The sequence below is a fragment of the Uloborus diversus genome, chromosome 10 (genome assembly GCF_026930045.1).
Source record: "Uloborus diversus isolate 005 chromosome 10, Udiv.v.3.1, whole genome shotgun sequence".
NCBI classification, from domain to species: Eukaryota; Metazoa; Arthropoda; class Arachnida; order Araneae; family Uloboridae; genus Uloborus; species Uloborus diversus.
Genome location: NC_072740.1, coordinates 131,603,937 through 131,630,006, shown reverse-complemented (window position 1 = coordinate 131,630,006; position 26,070 = coordinate 131,603,937). Strand labels below are relative to the sequence as shown.

The window sequence follows — 26,070 nt, the reverse complement described above, 5'->3', positions numbered from 1 at the left end:
TTTCCAATTTGAATTATTCAACTTGTATTTGAACTTAATATGTAATCACATAGGAAACTTAACATAACTAAAAATACGTCAATGAAATGCATATCCGTATCAAAATAAAACTTTTCTTCCATGTTTTTGTGTTACGCATATTGTTACGTATATATCGGTACATAATGTTATGATTTTTTATATTGTGTCAAGAAAATCATTTTGTATACTTTCATGAGGTTTTAAAATATATGTTAAAGTTGTAAGTTTTATCGCATGGTGAGACTTTGAAGATTTTTACACTAATAATTTAAAGTAATTAACCATTCCTGTACTTCATTTACTAAATTATCATACCATATACCGTATTAAAGAATTAATTATTCCCCTACTCAGCATAATATAACTCTTTCACACGTATTTTCCAGAAGCATTAATCGCAGAATTGAATAAAAGCTAATTTACTTACCTTGGGTGACTGAAATTTATGATACCGTAAAATGTTGTAGTCAGGTTTGCTCATTAACTCTGCTGCGAAACTAAATAATAGCTTGTTTAAACAAAAGTGGATGATAAAACTTTGGGCATCAGTGAATGAATCACAGAGATAACACTTCAAGAAATGAATTATACGAATTAATAGTCATAGAAAAGTAATTTAAAACATTACGTTAATTTAAACCCCGGTTTAATGTAACTCAGTAATTGTCCAGAGGTTTTCCCAACAGCTTTTTAAATTTTATGAATGCCCTTAATTGAGCAGATATAGGTCAATAGTTTCATATAAATAGGCATTTAGAAATTAGAACTATCACTTGTTTTTGACCACCTGTGAAGATGAATACCTTCATAGCAACGCTTTTCATTTTGACCTTATGCGTGGCGGTGACTCTTGCTGGTAAGTTTATAAAGCGCAATTATTTCATATCATTTATTAAAGTGATTTTTTTCCATGTTCAACCGTTTACTACAAATTTGATACCGCTAGTTCATGCGCATTAGAAACTACATTAAATTTACGCGCTTTGCTGAATTTAAAGTTGTATTAATATTACTTTTCATATTCAACTATGAGTATGTTCCTATGCAGATTTTAATTTTAAATTTAGTTGAAATATTTCTTCTTGATGTTAAAATTAAGCTGCGAGATTAAATAGTAAAACTAATAACAGTAGTGTTAAAAAATAATCTACGTTTATAAATAGGAGAATCCGTAGTATATTTTACCAAAATGTTTAAAATCCAGCATTTAATAGATTTCTTTTGCATTGTATATAACTTGCCAGAAATGTATGAAAATAATCACATTTCACGCAGTTCCCTAGACCGGTACCATTTTAGACCGTATTCTTCTTCATTAACCGGCACGATGAGCTTTAAAATGATTTGTAAATCATGGAAATTGATAAAAGAATAAGGAAGATCTTGCATACTGGCAGAAAACAGGCTGAAGAGGCAATATATAGGATTGCCATTATATAGAAATATATGTTCAGATAATTTATTGTAATAAACTGTCAAGATGGTTTGTTTGGTGACCATCGGTAAATGCAATAAAAAAAAATTATACTTTTGAATAACTTCTTTTTAAAAAAAAGTGTTTTTTTTTTTTTTTTTTTTTTAATTTTGTAATACTTGTGGTTTAACCGTACGAAACTAGTACAAATCATGTCGGACACTGTTGAATTTTGGTTATCAGTTTTAGCAATTTCACCAAATCATAGTTTGTTTTTTAGTGGTAATCCATTTATTTGTGCATACTGAAGTATCAATGATTTGGACGTACCTAATTTATGAAGTATATATTGAAATATTATAAGCACTTTGTGTAGCACAATGGAGAAATAAGTATTAAAAAAATCTTATGATAAAAAAAATTACAACTACAGATCACGCATAAAATGAAATGATACTCCTTTAACTGTTATACACTCTACAGTTTAAAGAAAAAACAAGCAATTTTTTAGTATTAATAGGGAAGCGTGGGGCAAAGTGAGATGGTGAAATATTTACTATTTTAAATACATAGTAACACATGTATTCTATTCCAATCAAGAAAATATTACCTCTGAAAATCATACAATATGATAAGATTTTTTTTTTTAATTCATGCTCAAATTGTAATATTTTGCTGTAAGTCGAAAATTATTTTTGGTATTATTTATTAAATGATAAAGTTCTTGTAATTAACATTTGAAATATTAATTAAGAGATTTTAATATACGGTGCGGTGTGTATTTAGTTAGCATTCAGCTTATTTGTATTTTAAATATTTTGTACACGTAGACATGTACATGCGGGGCAAAGCGGATGGGGCAATGTGAAATAGTTCATTTCGTGTAATTATTCAATCATTTAATCTCTTAAGTAGTCTTTATTAATTACTTTATTAACGTACCTCAATTTAGTAATTCACAAATTTATTCTTTTATTCACTTATTTTCTTTATACATTATCTTTATTATATCTTTATCTCACTCGTTTATTTTTCCTCATAAATTAATTAATTTTATTAATGAATCGTTTATTGTTTTAGTATATTTTCATTTATTCTTTCAACCTTTTATTTACCGATTCATTTAATTAAAAAAAATTTATAATCGAATAGAAAGTATTTCATTACAAAAGTATTTAATTTTTCACTTTGCCCCATTTTAAAAAAGTGAAAATTTTCCAATTTTTGTAAAAGCGAAAATTTACCGCCAAAATATAAAAAATACACTTTCAATGCAAATTTTATTATAAAATACAATGTTCCTTCTTTATGTACTGTAATTTTGGAAACAAATTTCCAGTTTGTTCATTTTGAAAAAATTCAGTCAATCTTTATTATTTCGCCTTGCTCCACATTCCCCTTCAAGTGAAACAAATTAAACATAAAATAGTTCAAGTTCACTATCAAAAAGAAAAAAAAAAAGGGGGCGGGGTTAAGGATCACTCTGTTTCTTGATTGCATACTTCAAAATAGATCCCTAAACACAGAAGTTATACTACTTTGTTCTTCTTAAAAATATAACCAGTTTTAATTCTAATGTTTATTTTATTTGCGGAATATTTGTAACACAGCAGAGAAAGCGAGAATTAGAAACTGTTAGGACATGAATAAAAACACCTTTTTTCAGATTGCATTATAGGGTTTTGTAAACTTTATTTTTAGGCAAAATATAACTCAAAATTTATATTGCTGTAGTAATTCAGCCCAATCTTAAATTTCATTTTAATTCACAGTGATTTGAATGTGGGACATTTGATATTATCCTTCTTGTTTCAAAGAAAAATATTTTTGTGCCCTTTACAAACTACTTTCGTACAACAATAGATACTATTTGGTTTTACACAGTTCAATGAAGAATAAAAAGAAATTTGTTATTTGGCGGTAGTTATTAAAATTTATAAAAAACAATTATGAACTATAAAACATGAATTGCACAGTTTTTGCGTGATAGATCCTTGTCTTTAATCTACAGATCATTTTATATTTTCTAATTTTATTTCATTGTTGCTATATTGGCGCTGTTCTGCACTTTCTTATGTTAGCTTATTCTACCAAACTATATTTAAATGAAAATAAAAGTTTTATTTTCTTGTAAAACTTTGCAAGTTATACACCTTAACAATTTACCCAATAAGTACTCTTAACTATGATAGGTTTTCTTACTGTATTAAAAGCATCGGGGTTCATAATTAGTTCAATTTAGAAATAAAAATGATATTTTCATATATATTTATTGAATTTCGGGAAATGCCGCGTGATCATCGTTGAAATTCAAAAGAATAGAATTGTTGCGAAATTTTTGGGGTGTATAGAAAGCGTACTCGAAACTTTTCAACAAATCGTCCTTTTGACCTCCCTGTTGCTTTTGCAGTATTTTCATATTGCACTAGTAGTTGACTTCGAAAAACAAGAGAGTTTGAATATTCTTTGAGGCTATTCATTATTTACGTAAGGATCCAAAGGGGGAGGAGGTAATCCAAAGGTTTCTACATACCCTTACTTTGGGGGGAGTCAAGCCCATTCTTACTTAATATTTTCTAAGTTGATATTCTGCATTAGAAATCGCGCGGTCAAATGGTTTGGCAGGGATCATAATTCATTTGCGTCTGGAAGGTAAAAAACGTATTAGAATGATCCGTTTTATATATTTTTTTACAAAAAATGAACAGTGTAAAATATAATAAAAGAATTGCACTATTGTATGGCATGTTTTTTTTTTTTTTTTTGTATCGCATCATATACAAAAAAAAATGTCAAAAACACTTTTAAGTCTAAATTCCAACTTTTTAGTAAATATTTCTTTACACAAAAAGGTTTAATTTAATAATAGCGAATTAAATAACGATTCCAGTGATCTGAAATTAGTTATTTTATTATTTTTAAACACGAAATGGAATCTTAAGAATGGGGGGGGGGTTGAAAAATCTTACGTATCCTTACGTGGGAGGTGGGGGGGGGGGTCAAAAATTTCCAAAATCATCCTTACGTAATTGATGAATGACCCCTTACATAATTTCTAAGATTTATCTACTCTGCTCTGATATTTATTAACACATAATTTGAAAAGTATCTTTCATTCTAGACTTTCCGGATAGTTTCTTTTGTGCGGTGCTTCTATGTTAAACAGGTGGGCTACTTGATGCAAAAATTAAAAACGAGCAATCGCCAATAAATAATTAATATCAAGTTCAGCAACATTTCTTGTTCCTTTAAAACTATATTATATATGATTAAATATTAATCACTTTATAACTTGTGAGCTCTTCTTAGCAAAATAATTGCATTAAAAAATTAAACTTTTTTTCTTTTTTTTTCATTTTCATCTTCTTGAATCAAACTATTGTTTGCATCATCTGCTTCGAACCAAGAAATCAACATGCTGGTTTCATCGCCTTGCAAAATCTGCCAACTAAAATTGTGCACTACAGAGTATAAAATATTTTACTTTTCGTGAAAAAATTACAAGATTTATTATGTGATTTTTTAGAACGCGTAATGATCTCTTACACAATTACTGAAACGGATTTGATGATGTTGCGAAGATTTAGATCTTGAGCACTGTAAAAAAAATGCGTAACCTTTCTCCGTAAATAGAGTGGCAGCATTCGACACTTTGTGTACAACTTTGTGTACATTGCACCTTACTCCGGCGGTTAGCTTCCTCAATAGCACTGGAGTGACTTAACTGATAAAACTGGTGTAACGTTATGAGCGTACACCTGTTTTATCAGTTAAGTTACTCCATTGCTATGTAGGCACCTAAGCTGCCACCGCTTTTACGGAGTAAGGTTACATATTTTTTTTACAGTGAGTAGACAGAAGAATTTACCATTTGATAGTAAAAACCTGCACTAGAAAAATCGCTTTAAAGCAAAGCAATGTTCAGTTTGCCTATTTTTGTAAATTTTCCAGTTTGAACGCATAGGTCTCTGAAATTTGTTTCACTAATGCAGATTTATTGTTTCTTGTAAATTAACCCGCATAATAAATGTTTTTAAGAAACTGTGCGAAAAACTTGCATACATTCTTTATCTTCCTCAAAACAAGACCGACGTAAGTATGTGATTTTTATGAATGGAATGAATTCGTATAATGCATAAAGCGGAAATTTTTAAATAAAACGTTTTGTATTACAGTTATTCAATTAAAATATATTGTTACGCATCTTAACGCTTACTTCATTTTTTAAAGTTCAATCGTAACAGGACAAATTCCTTGTAGCAAAATCCATAAATTAAAATAACATCGTATCAAAAGTGAGAGCGCATGAATCACTTTTCTTTTATTGATTTTAGCATTTTCTTTTTAAAAAAGGATGTATTCATCTTATTAAATGATCATATTTAAGAATTATCTTTCGAAATTAATTTTTTGCATCTTAACAGGGGATCATTCTGAAGGAAAAAGTAAAGATTCTTCAGAGAAACATGGTCCGATGAGGTCAAAATCACATGAAGATGATAGGAAAGATGATCATGGAAAGAAAGAAATGAAAAGGACGAGACGAGAAAGTATGAAGAAATACGGTGGTAAATACGATGATGATGATGATGATTACGATGAACGTAGCCCCAAACGAAGTTACGGAGATTGGGAGACAAGACGATATGACGATGACCAAGATGATAAATATAAAGACAGTCCTCGACCAAGGTATGAAGATGAACGCAGACGAGGACAAGGCGATGATGACGATGACAGGCGTGATGGTGGACGCAAACGAGGACGAGAAGATGATGACGATGACAGGCGTGATAGCTGGCGCGAACGAGGACGAGATGAGGATGGCGGCAGCAGACGAGGACGAAACGACGATGGCGAGGACAAGCGCGATGGTGGTCGCAGACGAGAACAAGAATATGGCGATGACAGACGTGATGGGGGTCGAAGGCGAGGACGAAGTAACGATAGCGAGGACAAGCGGGATGGTGGGCGCAGACAAGGACGAGACGACGAAGGCGAGGACAGACATGGTGGTGGAAGTAGACGAGAAAGAGAAGAATATGGCGATGACAGACGCGATGGAGGCCGCAGGCGAGGACGAAACGATGATAGTGAGGACAAGCGAGATGGTGGGCGCAAACAAGGACGAGACGACGAAGGGGAGGATAGACGTAATGGCGGTCGCAGACGAGGAAGAGATGATGCTTATGATGGCGAGGAAAAGCGGGATGGTGGCCGCAGACGAGTACGAGATGATGATGGCGATAAGAGACGTGATGGCGGAAGTAGACGAGGACGTAAAAATGATGGTGATGACAAGCGCGATAGTGGGCGCAGACGAGGACGAGATGACGATGACAAGCAAGAAGGTGGGAGCAGAAGAGTTCGAGATGATGATGGCAATAGCAGGCGAGATGGTGGACGCAGAAGAGAACAAGACGATAATGACTATTATGGACCCGAATCTGGACGCAGGAGAAGTTATGGAAGCTGGTACGGAAGGGAGCAAGATTATGAGCGTAACGAAGGTGGTCGCAGAAGAAATGCGGAAAACCGAAGTGGATTTAGTGATTCATTCGATAGGTGGTATAGAGCTGGTTTTAGAGATGAATATGAAGGACGATTTGGCAGGGACTACAGAGAAAGGTACAAAGGTGGATTCGATGACATGGACGAGATGAAATCTTTTGAAAGGCGTCGCAATTGGAGAAAAGAGGCAGAAGATGATGCAAAAAATCAATCCAAACAAACCGAAGCAACTGCATCCAGTGAAGCAAGAGCAAATGCAGCGAGTCAAACAAGAGGAAATTCAGCTAGTGAAGCAGGAACAAACTCAAATGCATCCAGCAACGCAGGGATTAATCCTAGCAACACAGGAGCAAACGCAAATGCAACTAGCAACACAAGAGCAAACGCAAATGCAGGCAACAACGCAGGAACAAATACGTTAAACAATGCCGGTACAGACGCAAATGCTGCCAATAACGCAGGAACAAATACAAATGTAGCCAACAATACAGGACAAAATGCCGCTAATAACGCAGGTGCAAATACAGCCAATAACGAGGGGGCAAATGCAGCCAACAACGCAGGAGCAAATGCAGCCAACAACGCAGGAGCAAATGCAGCCAGCAACGCAGGAGCAAATGCAGCCAACAACGCAGGAGCAAATGCAGCCAGCAACGCAGGAGCAAATGCAGCCAGCAACGCAGGAGCGAATGCAGCCAACAACGTAGGAGCGAATGCAGCCAACAACGCAGGAGCAAATGCAGCCAACAACGCAGGAGCAAATGCAGCTAATACCGCAGGAGCAAATGTAGCCAACAACGCAGGAGCAAGCGCAGGCAGTGTTGCAGATGCTGGAGCAGCTAGTAACTTCGAAGGAGGGTTTGGCACAGGTTTCGGAACAGGATTCGCAGCAGGTTTCGGAAACGCAAATGCAGGAGGAGCAAACAATGCAGGAGTAGGAGCAGCACCTGCAAATACCGGCGGAATGTTCTTCCCACAGGCAGCTTAGCGCTCCATGATCATAGTCATACAACATACTCATTTTTTTATATTATGATACAAATAAATCACTTTTATAGAAAAAAAGTATTATTGTTAATTACAAACTATTCTTCATATTTACTTAGTAGACTCCATTTCTCATTTGCTTTCTTTGCGCTTAGTGTTTTCAGGAAATCAGGAGTATCTGTTTTAAACGATGCATGTATTTTGCGAGCATGGGAACTGCTCTGATATAAATTTATGTTTCTATATGCTTAATTTTTATCAAACTTTAAGAATACTCTAACAAATGATGTTATATTTCGTTTTCGCAAAAACACAGTAGTTTTGCTCAGCTGAAAAAATACATGTACATTTCGCACAGTTCAAGCACTAAACAGTCACAATTACTTGATACAAAAAAGGTATACATTTACTGTGGCACTTTCTTTTTCTTGAATAATGATTGCTGAGTACACTTTTAGGTAACAAAATAACCGAATCATTTGATTCAAAGCATTTAATTAAACAAACACATCGTCTATTAATTTTAAGTAACAACTTCAAAACATGTCCACCTCCCAACCGTGCAAAAACGAACTTTAACTAAAACTGATAAGATGATTTTTTATGGCTCTTACTAAAATTTCAAATAATTACTTTCTTCTTTTTTTTCAAATTAAATAATGCCATTAAGATTTATACAAATGGAGGGCTGATTAGTTATGTATTAAGAAATTTATCAAGCCATTATTTTTACAGCTATTGCAAACTTCAATGTATGTTTACCAAAAAATATTAAGAGACCCAAAGTGTTAGCAGTAAGAGTTAAATGTTAAAATATTTTGAAAAGTATCATACAAGTTAGGATGATTTCAATTCTTGTGTTAACGACAAAAAAAAAAAAAAAGAAAAAAAAAACATGAAAGAAAGTCGTTAACTTCTAATCTAAGAAACTAAATTCACTGTAATCATACTAGCTCTGCCTATGTAATGGATTTAGTAACTGATATTTAGAGTAATTGAATAACTAAGTGACCATATATTATTCAATTACAACTTAAATATGTCATAAAGGAGAAGTTGCAGCAAAATCGGTCTTGATGAGTTTCGTGAAGAACAAGAAACGATTGACATTTACTGCATGGAGGATGTTGAAGTTCCAAAACTTGATTCAGTATTTCCTTATTGAATTATTTCACTTCACTTTGCAACCGGCGCAAAGGGTCAACACTTTAAACAAACAATCTAAAAACGTCTTCATATTCAGTTTTAAAATACATTTGTGCAGCACAATTTTCTAAAAGCATTTAAGAGTTAGTTTTGGTTAAAATGAAAAGTCATGCAGCTTATAAAATAAGCATCCCATTCTAGGTTAGAATGAAATTACTACTTCGAAAAAACTATTTTTTACAAATGTTGTTTGGGAAATTTATCAATAAGCTTAAAAGTACTAGCAAAGCAAATGAAGAACTACCTAACATTTTTGGACAAAATTCGAACGAAATCATCGTTCAATCGAAATTAATTGATTAAAGCTTACAAAGCTGTAGCGAGTTAAAGAAGTTCTCTCGCAATTCTTTCTCATCTAAGAAATTTCTGTTTTCCTCATCATCTCTCTTTATTATTTTTGTTTAAGTTATGCTTTTTTTATGCAATGAAAGTGTAATTTTCATGCAGAGAAAGTAATGGGTGCCAATGCACAAAATTAAGTATCGGATGAGCGATTATTTCTTCTCGGAGTAAGATCATGAATTAGAATTATTGGTTGAAATCTTTTTCGTAAAACATCTAGCAAAAGCCTGCTTATCATTCCCCCCCCCCCAGCCAAAACTTTTAGTATCAAATACTTTCTTTGTCCAGAAAGCTGTTTTTTTCTATCAATTTGAGATATAAAGAGCTAGCAATCAGGGGTGGCTCCACGGCCTGTAAATTCAAGCGGATGCCCAGGGCTCGTGGCAACAAGTGGCTTCGCATTGACGCAGTACTATCTTATCAGATTAAAAAAAAAAAACTTCTAAATACTGCATTTCGACTCCTAATAGCTAGTGAAATAAGTTTTTTAAAAATCAGTTAATTTAAACGTTTTGATTATTAAATGTTGTTTATCTAGTACTAAAGAAAATACGGTTAAATACTTTCGGGTAACAATTTGCATGATAAAAACAGCAAAATATTACTCGGATTGTAACGGTAAAAATGCAGTAGTAGTAAACTTGCTTTAATGTTGGAAAGCCCTAAAAGCGACACCATGATTACATGCCCTTAAACGCGCGAGAGTTTGAAGATTTATCCCAAAACTGAATTCTTATTCAATTTTGCACTCCATTCAATGTGAAATTATAAAAACCAACCTCCTCTTCGATGTAATTTTTTCGCAATTTTAGTGGCTATTTTAGTATGTCGGAGCGCGTGTGCAAAATACGAGTCACCCTTACAGAGGAAAAGATTCTGCTATTACGCGGGCTGTTGGCTTTTTTTTTTTTTTTGTATTGCCGTTCACTCGGTGAGGAGAAAAAAGACATCGTAACCATATCTCCTAGTCTCCACTGCACACTAGGGCACACATTTCATGCTAGAGCGAAAAACATCACCCGTCAGGCACCTTTGGTTTTAACAGTTGTGTTAATTTTAGTTTGGGTATAAATCTAAATATTTTTTCAATGAATTAATCAACAAGATTCTTAATTATAATTAATGCAAGTAGACGCATGGAGAGTTTTTTGAATTACATTAAAATTATCATTCCGACACAAAACACCTGCATATATTGACTTCAAACTATAATTAACACTTTATTAAAGGCCTGCAAATGGATTCCCGATGTCGTCTTTCAATAAGGAATAAGCGTTTGTAATTGGAGCATTGCAATGTTGACAATTCAACATTGGTGTTGAGATTTGGCAACATGTTAGCAGTCCAGAAGAAAATTAAATTTACTTCCCCTTATGTTTAAAACTTAGTGTAAATATCACCTCAAAAGCTATGAAAAATTTCACATTTGAAATATATAATTACTTTCTCGTACTTAAAAAAAATCTTTTCAAACCATTCGACAAGACTTTTAATTATGAATTTAGTTCAGTATTCCTTCACCGTTCTTTCACTTTAGATCGATTAGAGTTAATTTTCAAATACCGATATCTTTAAAATTGTGTTCACGTGATATTTGCTTATTTCTTTGTAGCTTAAAATTGCAACTTCTATGATTATACTTCATTCAATTACATTAAGGTGAGAAGAGATTCGTATTAATTTTGTTTTATTGTACCCACGAACGTGCGCTACATACTTCTCTTTAGAAATTGTTTCCATTGCATCAAGACAACTTTTTTCGTATATAAGTCATGCCCTTTTTTTCGCAAGTCTCTATTAGATTAACCAAAATTTAATATTACATAATACATTGTAGTGTATAATGTTTGTTTGCTTAGACATTTATAGAAAGGGTAAGGTGACTAGTTTACATGTGATTTTATCGATCAATTATAGTAATTTTCACCAGTATTTTAAATTAACTGTCATGTAAGTATCAAAGAGTAAATAACACTAGTAAACAAAGATTTTGTTACATGAAACATTTATAGTGTTTCTACGGCAGTTTTCGACGCTAATTCCAAATATCTAATCAGAATTTTTCCATCACCCACAGTTTTTGTGTAATCATAGGTATTAATTGACTTTTTTTCTCGTGTTTTCCTATATCACGTAATGATAAAAACTTATAATTAGCAATCAAAATCTTTTCATTCATACTAGAAATGTGGAGATAGATAATCAGGTTTGCTAGTACTGCAGTAGTATCCTTGGACTCAGTCTCAATGGCACCTATTTTTGTGATATACGCTACCTTAATTGAATCATTTTTTTTTTTTTTTTTGTGTTTTTGCAATTGATTGTAAACATAAAGAGCTTATAGATTTTTACTCTAAGGAAAATGGTTTAGTATACTGTACACTGTTAAAAATTTCACTGAAAAGATGGATAAATAACAGTTTATTTTATTGTCATTTTACCGTATTCAGCCTCAACAGTCAAATAACCATAAAAAAGATGGTTTTCAAACCATTAATCGAAAGAAAAACAGTATTTTCACCGTATTTTGCGAAAGTGGTTATTTCACTGTAAAGTTGAGCGAATCGGGTCGACTGACAGCCAATAGGAATTCAGCGCGCGCAACGCCATCTTATGCGGATCCGGAAATGGAAAAGCGTGGGTGATAATAGCAAGCATGGCGGCCTCTATTGGAAAGGTAAATACATTTTTCATTTATTAGATTTTTAGTTAGTTATTTGTTGCGTACTTAATGTTATCCCTACTAGCACTTATTTTAAGCGCTAAAACGCACTTATAACATATAAATGAGTGCCACTGCACCTATTATTATTTTTTTTTTTTACTTTAGATTATACATACGTAAGCAATGTTCAATGTTGAATGCATTTACAGTAGTAAATTTGAAACTTCGACCCTTCCCTCTCTATTTCCCTGAGTTTATTATTCCTTCCAGGGAAAAGGAAAATACTGTTAAAGTTGCAAAAAACAATTATCTTTTAGGAATGTACCATATTTTGCCAAATACTGAGTATTTGGCCGAGAATTACAATCGTATACGGTTGAAAATTGTCTTCCATATTGCATGTAGTATGATATGTGTCGAAGGTTAGTTTATCTGCAATTCTGCACAAATTTAAATTCCTTTATTTATTTGAAAATCTACTCCTTCTGATGTATGATTTTACAGCGTACAAAATGTTTCTGCACCATGACTATTATTAAACTTAGATCACTGTGATTAATTAAATTAGATTGCTTTTTAGCAGTATTTATTATATTGTAAATCAACTTTTAGACATTTGAAGTATGAAAAATCAGTAATAAACTGACTTTTCATATTTATGACCACGTAATATGGTGTATTTTTTTTTTTACATTTTTGTTTTATGTTTAAATGAGTAAGTAAGAGTAAGGTTAATGTAATGTGTCGTAAGATTTAAGAAATAATGTCAGCCCTGCTTTATTAGGTAACGGATAAACTAAAACCCCCACTTATACGAATTTAAAAAATCCTCCCGGAACCAAATACTTCCTCTTAGACGCAAGTGTTCAAGTTCCCAGCTTAATTGTATAATATTGTTTAGCTTTCCCGATATTTTTGCAGAGAAAATTTTCGAATAAATTAAGTCAGAACGGGGGTTTAAGCTGAGTTCAAAACTTTTTTAGCAAAAAAGCTAAAATGTGAAAAAAAGCTTTAGCGAAATGCTAAAACGTCCAAAGTTAATGAATATCTTCCCATAAGACAAATTATGGGGAAGGTATTTCTTTCTAAATGCATCAATGCGTTTCACCTGGAATTGCAATTTAAATTCCAAATTAAATTTGAAATGAAAAAAATTTAGAATTATTGTGACTGCAAGCAAAAACACTGGTAAGTACAATTATTGACGTAAAATATAAATTTATTTTTTTTGGCCAACAATGGGGGAGGGGGGGGGGAACATTTATATTTTGTCAAAACATTTCCACTAACTCTAATTTCTTTTGTCATTCCCATTGCAAAAACCAACGCAGTTATAAGTTAATAACGCTGAAAAATATTTACCCTTTTAAGATGAGTATAAATTGATAAATACATCCTAACCTCTTTTTGTGGTGGATAGGGATCACATTAAAAATCTCGCATAAAAAAGTTCGTTCGTTTTATAAATAACTTCGTCCGTTTTATAAATACTTCCCAATCTCAAGCTTCAAAAATTTTCATATTATGACATATTATTTATGTAATCGCTTACTCATTTTGTGTGTAATGGATTACTAGGAGTATACCCTCGGAAAAGTTGGTAGGAACATCACTGATCCAAATAACAATCAACAGCAAACAGAAGAGCAATTACGTCAAATGTATTTCATTTTAGCAGTAATTGTTTTTAAGCATGTTCAAATTACGAGGCTCTGTTGTTTTTAAGTAATTGGCCGAACAGAATATTCGGCTTGTCTGCAGGCAGGGCCGCCAAGAGTTAAAGGGGGGCCCCTTGTCAGTTTGGTTTGATGGGCCCCCATTCCCCTGTAATTTATGAGTAAGTGTAAAAACTAAATACTTATAAATAATGTCCTATAATTTTCAAAATCTCATTCTGACTCCGAGCAATGATGATGAGAGCTGTGTATGAACAGCTAAAAAGGTAATTAAAAAAATGGAATTATTAAAAATTGGTTTTGCTATCTAATTTTTCTTATGTATTTGTATAACAAATAGATGAAGCATTTTAAAATTATGAAAAATATGCTTATGATATAAATAATTAAAATATGTTTTTAATCCTTATATGACTCACTAGTGTTTTTCTTTTCACCTAATAGACATCCGTTGTAAGGTCCTAAGAATTTGTGGACAGTTGATGGCATTGCGAAAAACTCATCAATGATGCATTTGCAAACTTTAAGAGGTACTAAGTATTTTCATTTTTGATTTATTTTTTGTTTCCAATTAGTCTCTTTCTGGATATCTGTTTGACAATCTTGTAGAATGCCTAAAAATTTGCTATTATTAATTTTTGAATAAAAATATTGAAAAGTCAATATCCAAGTGTTTCGTTGTATTATATTATTAATCACCTATTTGATTAATTTTTGAAATTATATATTTTTACACACTTAATATTATGAAGTTTTTTTTTTTTCTGGTTACTGTTTCATATTTAAATGAGTTTGATAGTAGGGTTGATGTAATGTGCCGTGAAATTTAAGCAAAATTGAAAAGCAGCAAAATTTTCATTTAAGATCTGAGGCTTTTCTATTACAGAAAAATTACTTTGGATTTGCTATTAGTAGTTAGGCTATGGTTTTCGACTGCTCTAATTTTCATTCTTTCCATAAAGAAAGATGTGTTTGTTTACCAATTGTCAGATATTTACATTTGTTTGCTATTTGATGGTAGAATACTGAAATAATAAGCCGAATCAAATATCTGGTTTATCTGCCGAATAGGCAGTATACTGATTATCAACTGAATATAGTAAAATGTTATTTTAACATTTTTATGAACACTTAATATTATGAGTTATTTTTCTGGTTATTGTTTTGTTTTTAAATTATTTAGTAATTTTCAGTAAATTACTGCCCTAGAGCCAGAGCTAAGGCAGAAATCCTTAAAATACACCACCAGCTCAGTCATTCCATTCGAGGGCTGTAGTTTCGTGCTTATTAGCACTCATGAGCCCAGATTAGGAAGTGACTGCGCTGGAGGTGGAAAACAACTTAAGGGAGCCAAGAGTGCCAAACAAATTGGTAGCTCATATAGAAGAAGTGTTTGATACTCTTGGCTTCCTTAAGAGGTTTTCCACCTCCATCTCAGTCACTTCCTATTCCGGGCTGAAGAGTGCTCATCAGCACGAAACTGCAGTCCTCGAATGGAATGACTGAGCTATCGGTGTATTTTATAGATTTAGTAATAGAGTAAGGTTCAGGGGCATGCACAGGGGGGAGGGGAGAGAAAAACACCTGTTAGCCTGAGCATGAAGGGTGCCTGAGATTTTTAAAATGAGAGATGAAATATGTGTAGGGGACATAGGAGTAAACAATGTGGAGGAGGGCCAGTAAAAAATATTTGTGACAGGCCCCAAAACTTTTGGGCACGTCCTTGGTTAATGAGGTGTGTGATAAGATTTAAGAAAAATTGAAAAAGCAATACAACTTCAGCTAAGTATTTTCTTTTGCATTAAATTTACTTTCAGTGTGATAATACTACTATTAATAAGAATTTGCATACTATAATTTTCATTCATTGTATTTCAAAAAATATATTTTTGGTCTCCATTTGTCAAATATTAAATTTTTTCAGTATTCCGTTGCTGAGTATTAAAGTACAATCGACCAAACTGAATCTTTGGTGCATCCTTAATTTGAATTATATCTGTGACAAAGCAAATTTAACTCTAACCAGGAGTTTGCAATTTTTTATTTTTTTTGCATTAAAAAGTTTAACAGTTATTTTTACATTTGAAAAAAATCATTCAAGGTAAAACTAAAAATAATTCTTCAGTTGAATAGGCTAACTCTTTAGAATATTATATAAATCTAATAACATAAACCTAATAACATTCTATCCAAGTAGCAATTTTTTTTCTATAGTGATTAATGTTACTTTTATATATTGTTGCAAATAATGCCAAAAATTTGAATATGTAAAATCAGTTTTAAAAATTCAAAATCCAAGTTTTAAAACCATTGGGAAAAAGTTGGATCATTGTTTAAATGTTGTTTTCAAAAATGTCGGGGTTGGGGGGGGGGAGTGAGAGAGAGCTTTTTTCAATGGCTTAAAAAGTCTTGGTAACAAAGTTAAGGATCTGAAATGAAATTACTTCATAAATTATTCAAGATTTTTCTTGCTTTGTCATTTGAAGTTATTGGGCATTTTATAGAATATTCTTGTGGACTTAAAAGAGGAATTAATGGTGTCAGTTACAGTTGTATACTCTTCAAACAAAGGACGAAAAAGGTTGTCGGGAGGTTAGTATTTAAATTTCACGAAGTGAGGGCTTTGTTTTTTTAGCAGAATAAAAGATCTGTGTACAGGATTTTTTTTTTTTTTTTGATGAATAGTTAAGAGGAAATTTTATTAATTTTTATTTATTCTATTTAGTATATTTTCCAATTTTTAAAATTATTTTTTGCAAGCAAGGTGAAAAATAAAGTCTAAGGCTTTATTATTTTTCTCAGTAAAAAATTGCATAGCAAACTTTTTTTTTTGTATATACAGTTGAACTCGGTTAATATGAAGTATCAAAAAGCTATGAATTCGTTTGTATTAGCAGTTATTCGTAACTACTGTGAATGAGTGATTCTGTGGGAAAAAAAAAAAAAAAAAACACTAAGAAATGCTGCTCTACATTTAAAAAATATTGCTGCACGAATTGTACATTTAGCACATTCATTTATAAGAAACGAGATATTTATTTCTGAATATATTTGGAAAATATTGAAAAAGAAAGATGATATCGAAAATCACGGAATAGGTTGTAATCCGCAATGGAAGACGAACAATTTTATCTCCGTATAAATTGCAATTTCCGCGGGTCAACAAATGTACGGACTGTATTTTCTATGCAAAATAATCTATATTTTCTTCTTGATACACGATGGGACTTCTACTACCAAACGAAGTGATGATTAATTTCTAGAAAAGGATACTACAGTATTCAACCACAAACGTTTTTAGCAAGAGGTCGGGAATTTTTGTTCGTCTTAGCCGAGACTTGCAATTACGCATTATGCGTGAAAATTTCATTGTAATTAGATAGCAAACCAAACTTAACGAACAAAACGTTCGTTTTTGCCGTGATTTCATATTAAGAGAGTTAAACTGTACATATAATGAATGTACTTTATTTGATTAGCTTTAATGTGCTACTATGAGGGTTCGCCGATATATATCACGATATATGTCCGATATTTAATGCAACTGATTTTTTTAATAATGCTGCAGATGTATTTTAACTTGTAAGTTATGCCTAAAGAAAGCATATTTAATTTGCTACGTTCTTCCTAACGAACCAGTATGTTCTATTGTGTATTGAGGTAAATATTGGAAAAGATGAAAAGTGATTTTGCTGTTGCATTTAATTTAATGTTAACAAAAACTGATTTTGCAGTTTCAGAATACCATAATATTAGGCTTGTGTTTTACATGGCTAATTTTAATCTGTGTTTCAGGTGCTTTGTGGAAATAAATCCAATGCCTGGGTCCAAGACATAAAAGATTATTTTTATTATTTGTAAATGTTGCGATTTGTAATACATTTGTTATGTTGTATATATGTATTTGTGAATTATTTTGTATTGCTCAAATTCTAAAATAAACAAGATCTTCACGTAAGGTTTCTTATTTTTTCTGTGTTTAAAATATTTTTAATAATAGAGAGCTTGGATTAAATTGTCATTTGGAGGTAAAACTCAGTACCAGCAAATTTTGCATTATTGTCATCTACTGTACTTAAGTTTTTTTTTTTTTTCTTTTTTTTTGACAAGCTTGCTTATTTGTTTGGAACTCGAAAAATAAAGCTCGAGTAAAATGTAAAATTTCAGCATTTCCCTAATGCTGGTATGGAATCCAAAACTTATTTTTTCACATAGCTCAAAAAATCATTTCTGCAGGTATACGTTCCCATAGTAGTACATTCAAATGCATATGCAATTGCAGATTCTTGCTTCTTTTTTTTTTTTATGTTAGTGCACTTGAATGCATAAATGTTTATTGCTGGGTTTTTTACTTGATTTTATTTCCTTTTTTATCTTTGAAAAAATTTTAAGAAGTAATTTTTGTTTCGCCATGTCGCATAGAAGCCGACCTTGAAGAACCATTGCTTACCATTTTTTGTGTGAATGATTGGTTAAATATGTATCTCCTTATAAAAACTGAAAGATCCAATCGTTTTGGTTCAGAAGTAACAAGTTTTCTGAGCATTTTTTAAAATATTGCACGTTTTTTCATTTTTGCTGCATATTTTCGTATTTTTAGTGCATATTTCAATCACTTTTTATTAAATATAACCACAGCTCTAATTATACATTAAAAAATAATGATAATCAATCTTGTACATTGTGTAACAACATGTAAGTACTGTGTAGTGTATCTATTGGGTTTTTACTTATTGATTTTAAAAAAATTGAAGTCAATTAAAATATTCTCTTAATTAATGCCTTTATTTTTAATATTCCGTAACTGTTACAGTTGAAATGGTAAGCCTTAATTCTAAAAGGAAACTCTCTCTCTTGAATTAATTTCTTACCTGTATTTATAATTTATAGACTAAAGAGATCCATTCATTTAATTAACATACTATAAAACCTGACCAAATGGGTTAAATTACTGTGAATACTAGTAATTGAGTGCCTATGCACATTTTAAATGGTTACAAAAAGTTTCATTAAGAGTTTTTCCACGTGCTAATCGTATATGTTTACAATACCGTAAAGGGGTATAGTTACGGTACATCAACATACTAGTCCTATATGGTAACAAAACCGTAAAATGCTACGTTGTGGTATCTTTACGGTTTTTTTGACGTACTAGTGGAATATGGTTACAAACCCGTAAAATGTTGTATTTACGGTTTTTCTCCGTATTTTTGGAATATGGTTACAAAACCGTAAATTGTGGTATTTACGGTTTTTCACCGTATTAGCTGTACACGGTTAGAAACCGTAAAATTACATGTTTACGGTTTTTTAACCATTTTAGTTGAAAATGGTTTTGAACCCGTAAATGTGAAGTATCAACCCTAACCGTAAACTTTACGGTTAATCAGACGGACACACTGCTGCCGGTTATTTCACCGTAATTTTGAGATGAAATTTCTAACAGTGTAATAGTATTGACTCTATAATGGATATGTTCGTGTTTTAATATTGAAAAGATGAGACTTGGCATTAACTCTTTCGAAACTAGTTTAAAAGCTATACTATTGCATGATTGAAACACGTTGCCTTCGGTATCACTAGCATATTCTTTCAAAATGAAGGAAACATATGGAGATTTGTAAGTTTTTTTAGATAAAATTTTCGTACAGCACATATCATGGGACATTTATTTATAGCCAAAAATTGAATTCAATAAATTTTACGAACTGCTTGGTTTTAAAACAAGACTGTTTTCTCCTTTGCAAATGGGAAAGCAACGGCAAGAAGAATTTAAAGAAAAAAAAAGACTGGACCTGTTATTCTACAGGCTTTTTATATTGAATTAGGTCTTTAAAAACTTTGTAGAGACTTTGAAACACTGGTCCTGAACTTGAATGCTTAAAACCAGATTTTATATGCATTTTATTAGTGTAAAGCTAAATAAACGTATCTTTGGAGGACCCCCCCCCCCCTTTGTCCAAGTGAATAAATTCTTGCAGATTAATTCTAGTCACTTCATAGGGATGTTCCTGATGTCAATATAGAAACAAATGAAAAATGGCTTTTGAAAAGTTTTTGATCATCATTTTCGTATTAATCATGCATGTGAATATGCGCATTTCTTTGAAACTTCAGTCGAGTGTTACAAAAAATATGCAGGTGATGGAGAAAAACTGTTTGCATATTTGAATTCAGCGCATCAATTTACACTAAGATCAGGTATTTTTCTCCATGTAACAAAAAAAAAATAGTTCTTTTTTGTAGACTAGTATAATTTGATCACTTGATCACATTTATAATCAAAAAACTAACTATAACAAATACTTTCTTTCGACTGTGAAAATCCCTTGCTGAAAAAATTGGGAAGCTTATGAGCATACAGAGTTTGCTCATAAGTGTGCGAATGAGGGTGTGCTATGGGATTGAAAGAGAAGGGTTGAAGGAGTTGAACAATCCCTCGATATCTGGGTGGCAGTGATGTGACTATCAGATGATATCAACGGGCAACCTAGAGTCCCAAAAGAGCGCGAAGAGCAACGGTCAGAACACATGTAACAGCTCTCAGATCGCAATTTTTGACCTTCTAATGTCTGACTAACACTTTTATGTCAAAATAACTTTCAAACTACTGAGTAAGCGAAATTAAACTTCTTCCGGTATAAACGCCTCATTCCACCTACACCTCATTAAGTCTGACCGGAATGGTACCATCATGAAAGTTGAACTTGGAACTACGCTGACTGGGGACGTACAGCTGTTAGAGACGCATCCCGTTTCCAACGTAGGCCTAATGACAACCACAGACGTGTGTAGGAACATCCAGGGGAGTGTAAGGACCTTGTAATCGCACGTTGCACAAGGACGCAACAGGACGTTGAGGTAAGGCGTGACATCTCTTTTGATAATTGTGCCCTTTTACTAGTCTTTATTAGCCCTTTTACAGCACATGATACGTAGATGTAATTCTGCTACCGAATGTGATGTCGCTCCTATTGTGACATCTCGGACTAGTTTATCAACACAACAGTTCTGTTCTCAAGCGGGATCGGGGCTAAAACTGTCTTTCAAGTCTTACCTGCGCTTACTTGGCTGCTTAGGCCACCGAATTTATCTCCTATAGAGCACATGTTGAACGTTACTGGAAGACTTCTGCAACCTTCAGTATAAACGCTGACAGTTTAACTTAACGTAAGACGGCAATGTGTCAAGAAATTCCGTAAAACTTTATTAGACATCTGGATCAGTTGATGTTACGCCGAATGAATTTTCCATTAGGACAAAAATATTTTATTGAGTGCATCCCTTTGCATTATACAAGTTCAAAAAATCAATTATCCTGAAATTGAAATCATTCGCTTTTATCTCTATGTTCTTTCCTCCGCCAATTTTCGTCGCATTCAGGTAGTTTCTTCCAGGCGTGTATATTGTTTGTTATAGACTTTGTACATAAATATATACTTCGTGCTCCATTTAACCTACAAGACCTCTATTTTCGGAACAGTTAGTCCTAGACGCATAAATTGCAAAAATAGTCGGAATAAGATGTAGAGTTAGGATATGTAATCCTGGAAGGGAAAAAAAAGGGTAAAAAAATACGAAATCTAACTTTTTATATGGGCCCCAAGCCCACCTACATCGCATTTAGGGAAATCGGAAGCATTACAAAGAAATAAAAACACCATTTATGTGTCCAATATTTTCCGAGTTATGAAACACAGCGTTTTGTGACTCATTCCATTTTGCACTAGCAGTAAATTAAGCCCTTTGGGGAAATACAGGAGGTCACAAGTTTAAAACTACAGTCGAGTTCCGACCTACGCGAGGGATGCGTTCCAAGACCTTTCGCGTAAGTTGAAATTTCGCGTTGTGGAAAATAGTTTGTATACGAATTTTTTATTAACATACCCAATTACTTCATGACACTTTTAAACACTTTTCAAACTGTTTTAAACCATTTATTAACTAATTATTACTGTTTCTTATATACAGTACAGATTTTTTCCTGTATTTTTAAAAAAGCTATAAAATACTGTTACGACACTCAAAATTAATAATCAATGGGAGAGGAAGGAATAAAATAAAACTGCACGGTAACTACAGTATGTAGTAATAATAAAGCGCTGCACTATAATAGTACTGTACAGTAGATACACTTATATTTATAACTTAAAAATTGAAGATTTATGATGCACAATCAGATTGTTATTTCTAATATATTTTTTAATAGTACAGTTGCTTCACCTTTACTTTTATAACGTTTCCATCTGTGGTAACACCCCTCTTCCGGGGTCTTTATTATACACAATACAAGAGCAGCTTCCAAATTCATACTATTTTGAAATTTGCTTAGATGCTACTCTGCAAACTTCATATAGATGCTACTCTGCAAACTTCATATTAAAACTAATTTATCTGGACTTTTACGGATTGCCTTTTCTTAATTTTAATTATATGCATGGAATATTAACTTATATATAAATGTCGCGCTACGTTCGACTCACATTTTAGTTATTCAAACGTATCAAGAGCCTTTTCTCAAATTGTCACAAACTTTTTCTTTCTTCTTTCCCCCTTCACAATCTTTAGATGAAACAGCGTGCTTAAGTGACACAATATTTCATCACTTTCATATTTGGAATTAAAAAAATTAATGAAAAACATGGAATGGTTATTTATACACACTAACAAAGCGATTTTTAGACTAGTACGGTGTGGGAACTTGAAGTTCAAGAAACTAATATTTAGTAGTCAATAACGAAGCCCACATTTGTATGCCTCAGTTGCCAAATTGACTAACTCAACTTTAAAAAAAAATCCTCATTTCTGCTTCAATAGTGCTTAATCAATGCTTAGAATGTGAATTTATATTAAACTTTTGGTTCAGTACATTTCTGATCCTGCGATGGCAGAAAATGTAACACGAGGGCCCATTTACTCTTATGTAAAACACTATTTTCTTCATTACTTTTCTCGACTTTTTGTTTTATGGAGTTAATCGATTTGACAAGTGAAGCATCCATTTAACACCACGATTCCTTTCCAAATATTTTCATGTTACGAGCGAGGAATTCGAGTTTGCTCCAAAATTTGTTGCTCGTAAAAAATTTGCGTTATAGCCATTTCGCGTAAGTCGAATCGCGTTGTAGCAGGAGTCGACTGTATATGAGTGCATCGAGTGGGTGTTTTTAAATTGTATGATCTTTTATACTAAGTTTTTCCGTATCATAGCATAACGTTTGCTTTTATTTTTCAATTGCAATTTAAATCATAAATACTTTACTATTTTATTTCGATTCTGAACTGAGATATCTCCTTTGTTTTTTGTCAATAATGTTTCAATTTTGTGTGTTGGTTAACGGTGATTATTTCCTTAAATGTGATTAGGGCGACCCAAGGTCGTTTAAAGAGTAGGGGAGACCGGGTCTAGTTAATACACTTTTTACTTTGTGATTTTTGTAATTTTTGTTGTACTGAAATACAGCATTATGATGCAATATAACTATTTAGCTATCACATTCCATATAAAAAAACTTTCTATGAAAAAGATTTTAGCATAAAAAAAATATTTTCTAAACTTTGCAAGATGTATCAATTTAACCCACCCCGAGTCAAGTTGATACACTAATGGGTCAAGTTGGTACGCATTTCAGTAGAATGGAGAATCATTGGAATAATTAGCAAGTCATACATTTAAAAAGAATTTTATTGTTGCAAAATTATAAAACAGTAAAAAGTACTTGAATGGGTTGAATTAAGTTTTTAATATTCTTCTAATAAAGTCATAATTTCTTAGCAGTCATTCCGTTTCTGACGAGAGGTAAACGTCTGATTCGCAATTTTTACAAGTGTAAAATTTACAGTCTTTTGCGCAGGCTATGTGAGCCCACTTCTTGCAGGAAATGCATTGAATCCAATCTTGACCCGGTTTGGAAGACGAATAAGACTTAAAACACACTAAACAAAAGGACTCTCCATCTTCATCAGAGTCTGATTCATACTTCTTTTTCTTGGGTTTTGATTTTTTTTTGTCTTTAGCTCTTTTCATGTCCTTATCCTGTTTTTTTAAATTGTCAAGGTTAATTTTTTCGCTGTCAAATAATTTCCTGATTTTTAATTTGTTTTTTTTCTTCCTTAATAGACTTTTTTCTTTCCCTTTCCTCAGTTTCTTGTTCTATTTTGTCTTTTATAGGCGTATCAGTAAGTATACAAGATCTTAAGGGTTGCCTGCCTTTTCCGCTATTTTTACGTGCTCCTGCTTTTGGCAAAGGACGGATTTGTTCCGGCGTGACAATTGAAGACATCATTCCCCTTGATGTAGAGGGCTGTTGATCTTCGGCTGATGTAGAGGGCTGTTGATCTTCGGCTGACGTAGAGGGCTGTTAATGGTCTCCTCCTGATAAAGAAGGTTGTTGATCTTCTGCGTTCGTAGAAAGCTGACGATCACTTACAAAGCTTGACAAGAAGTAGTCGTCAGTAAAAACATCTGGGTTGTATGGGACTATCCCGGAAGCTTTAAATCCTTTTACTATGTTGTTCGGTGTCATAGCATTTAGAAAGGCGCAATTGACCAGGTTAGGAATGTCATAAATTGTTACGGTTTTACCAGGGTTGCTAACTAGCCAGTTGTCAACAGCTGCAAAGTAGTATCTTTTAAATGGTCCATAAACAGATACATCTAGGGGCTGGAGGCGATGTGAAGTATGAGGAGGAAAAGATAGCAAAATTATTCCATTGTCTTTACAGAAGTTTAACACTTGTATAGACAAGTGGGAATCATGATTGTCTAGCAATAAAAAGCAAGGTTGATGAAGTGTTGACTTTACGTGATTATGAAAGTGTCTAATAAAAGTGAGAAACGATGACCCAGTCATCCAACCGGAAGGGTGTGCAGTGCCAATACACCCTTCTGGTCCTTCCTTTATGAAATAGTCTTTAAAGAATACTCTAGGGAAAATAAAAAGTGGCGGGAGAGCATTGCCAATAGCATTAACAGCAGTTGCAATTGATACGGTTTGTCCTCGCTCGGCAGAAGTAGCTTTTGCAACTTGACGGACTCCTTTCTCAGCAATAACTTTGCCTGGTCGCTGAACTGTCTGCACCCCAGTGTCGTCCGCATTCCACACATCTTTGCTTTGAAATTTGTATTTTTCAAACACCTTTTTCAAGTTTTCAAAAAAGCTCCCAACATTATGCTTATTAAAACTAGTTGCTCGACTTAAGCTTGACGCTTCTGGCTCTCTTAAAGAAAGAGTGGGGTGCCTTTTTAAAAACTTGTAAAACCACTCTGATGTTGCCATTTTGGCGTTTATCCAGGTATCAGGCATTTTCAATTGATTTGCAAGTCCCAACTCATAAGCCAGTTCTCGAACATTTTTAGGAGTTAATCCATAATAAATTTTAGCACTTGTTAAAATGTATTTACTAAGCTCGTTTTCTAAATCATCATTTAATATTTGACGGTGCTTAGCATATCCCATTTTTACTTCTTTTTCAACAGCGTCAGGTGTTTCAAGCTGTTTTTCCTTTTTATTTTTATATCTGTAAAGCGTCATTTTGTCTATAGAAAATGTTTTTGCTGCTTCCCTGATAGACATCCTTCCATTTTTTATTTCATCATATTCCCTTTCAAACACATCAATAGGTATTTCACCTCTCAGTTTTCTTGTAGTTTCTTGGCATTTCTGAAAATAAAAAACCACATTAAAAACTACTTGTGGGTTGAGTTGATACACGTATCAACTTGACCCAAAAGAAGCGTATCAATTTGGCCCAAACGACGCCATTACTTTAAACTTAAATTTATGAGAAACAGGAAGCAGCCGAAATAACGAGTTTAAGTCAATATCCTTACCTGGAAGTGACGAATCCGAAGTACTGTATTTGGTTGATCTACTACCTCACACATAAAATATAAAACAGGTCAAAGTATCAAGCAAAATTTTACTTTTCTCAGTCAAAAACAGATTTTTCCAAAAAGCACAAAAGGACAAGCAACCTCCTCCTCAGGCACTTGACAGGTTACTGGCTATCGGCCTGCCCCTCCTATACTCTGCTTCCCGCTCTCATACACATTCAAATTTAAAAATTATTGGGATTGTATCAACTTGACCCTGTATCAACTAGACCCGGTCTCCCCTAAGAATTTCGATTTTTTTGTCACTAATTTTCTATCTGGCTTCTAACTCTTAAAATCTTCTTCTTTTGACCACTTTTGCAATAAAAAGTATGCATGTACTACTTACGTTTAGAGGTCTTTCAGTTTAAAC

The 26,070-nt window shown here is 32.9% G+C and overlaps 1 protein-coding gene across 1 annotated transcript; it reads left to right on the top strand.

Moving 5' to 3' along the window:
* Positions 1–720: 720 nt before the first annotated feature.
* On the top strand, positions 721–8,011 carry LOC129231856 (uncharacterized protein DDB_G0283697-like). Its single transcript, XM_054866237.1, has 2 exons — positions 721–877; positions 5,860–8,011. The coding sequence occupies exons 1-2, from the start codon at positions 817–819 to the stop codon at positions 7,932–7,934; spliced, it is 2,136 nt and encodes a 711-aa protein (XP_054722212.1). The 5' UTR covers positions 721–816; the 3' UTR covers positions 7,935–8,011.
* Positions 8,012–26,070: the final 18,059 nt, after the last annotated feature.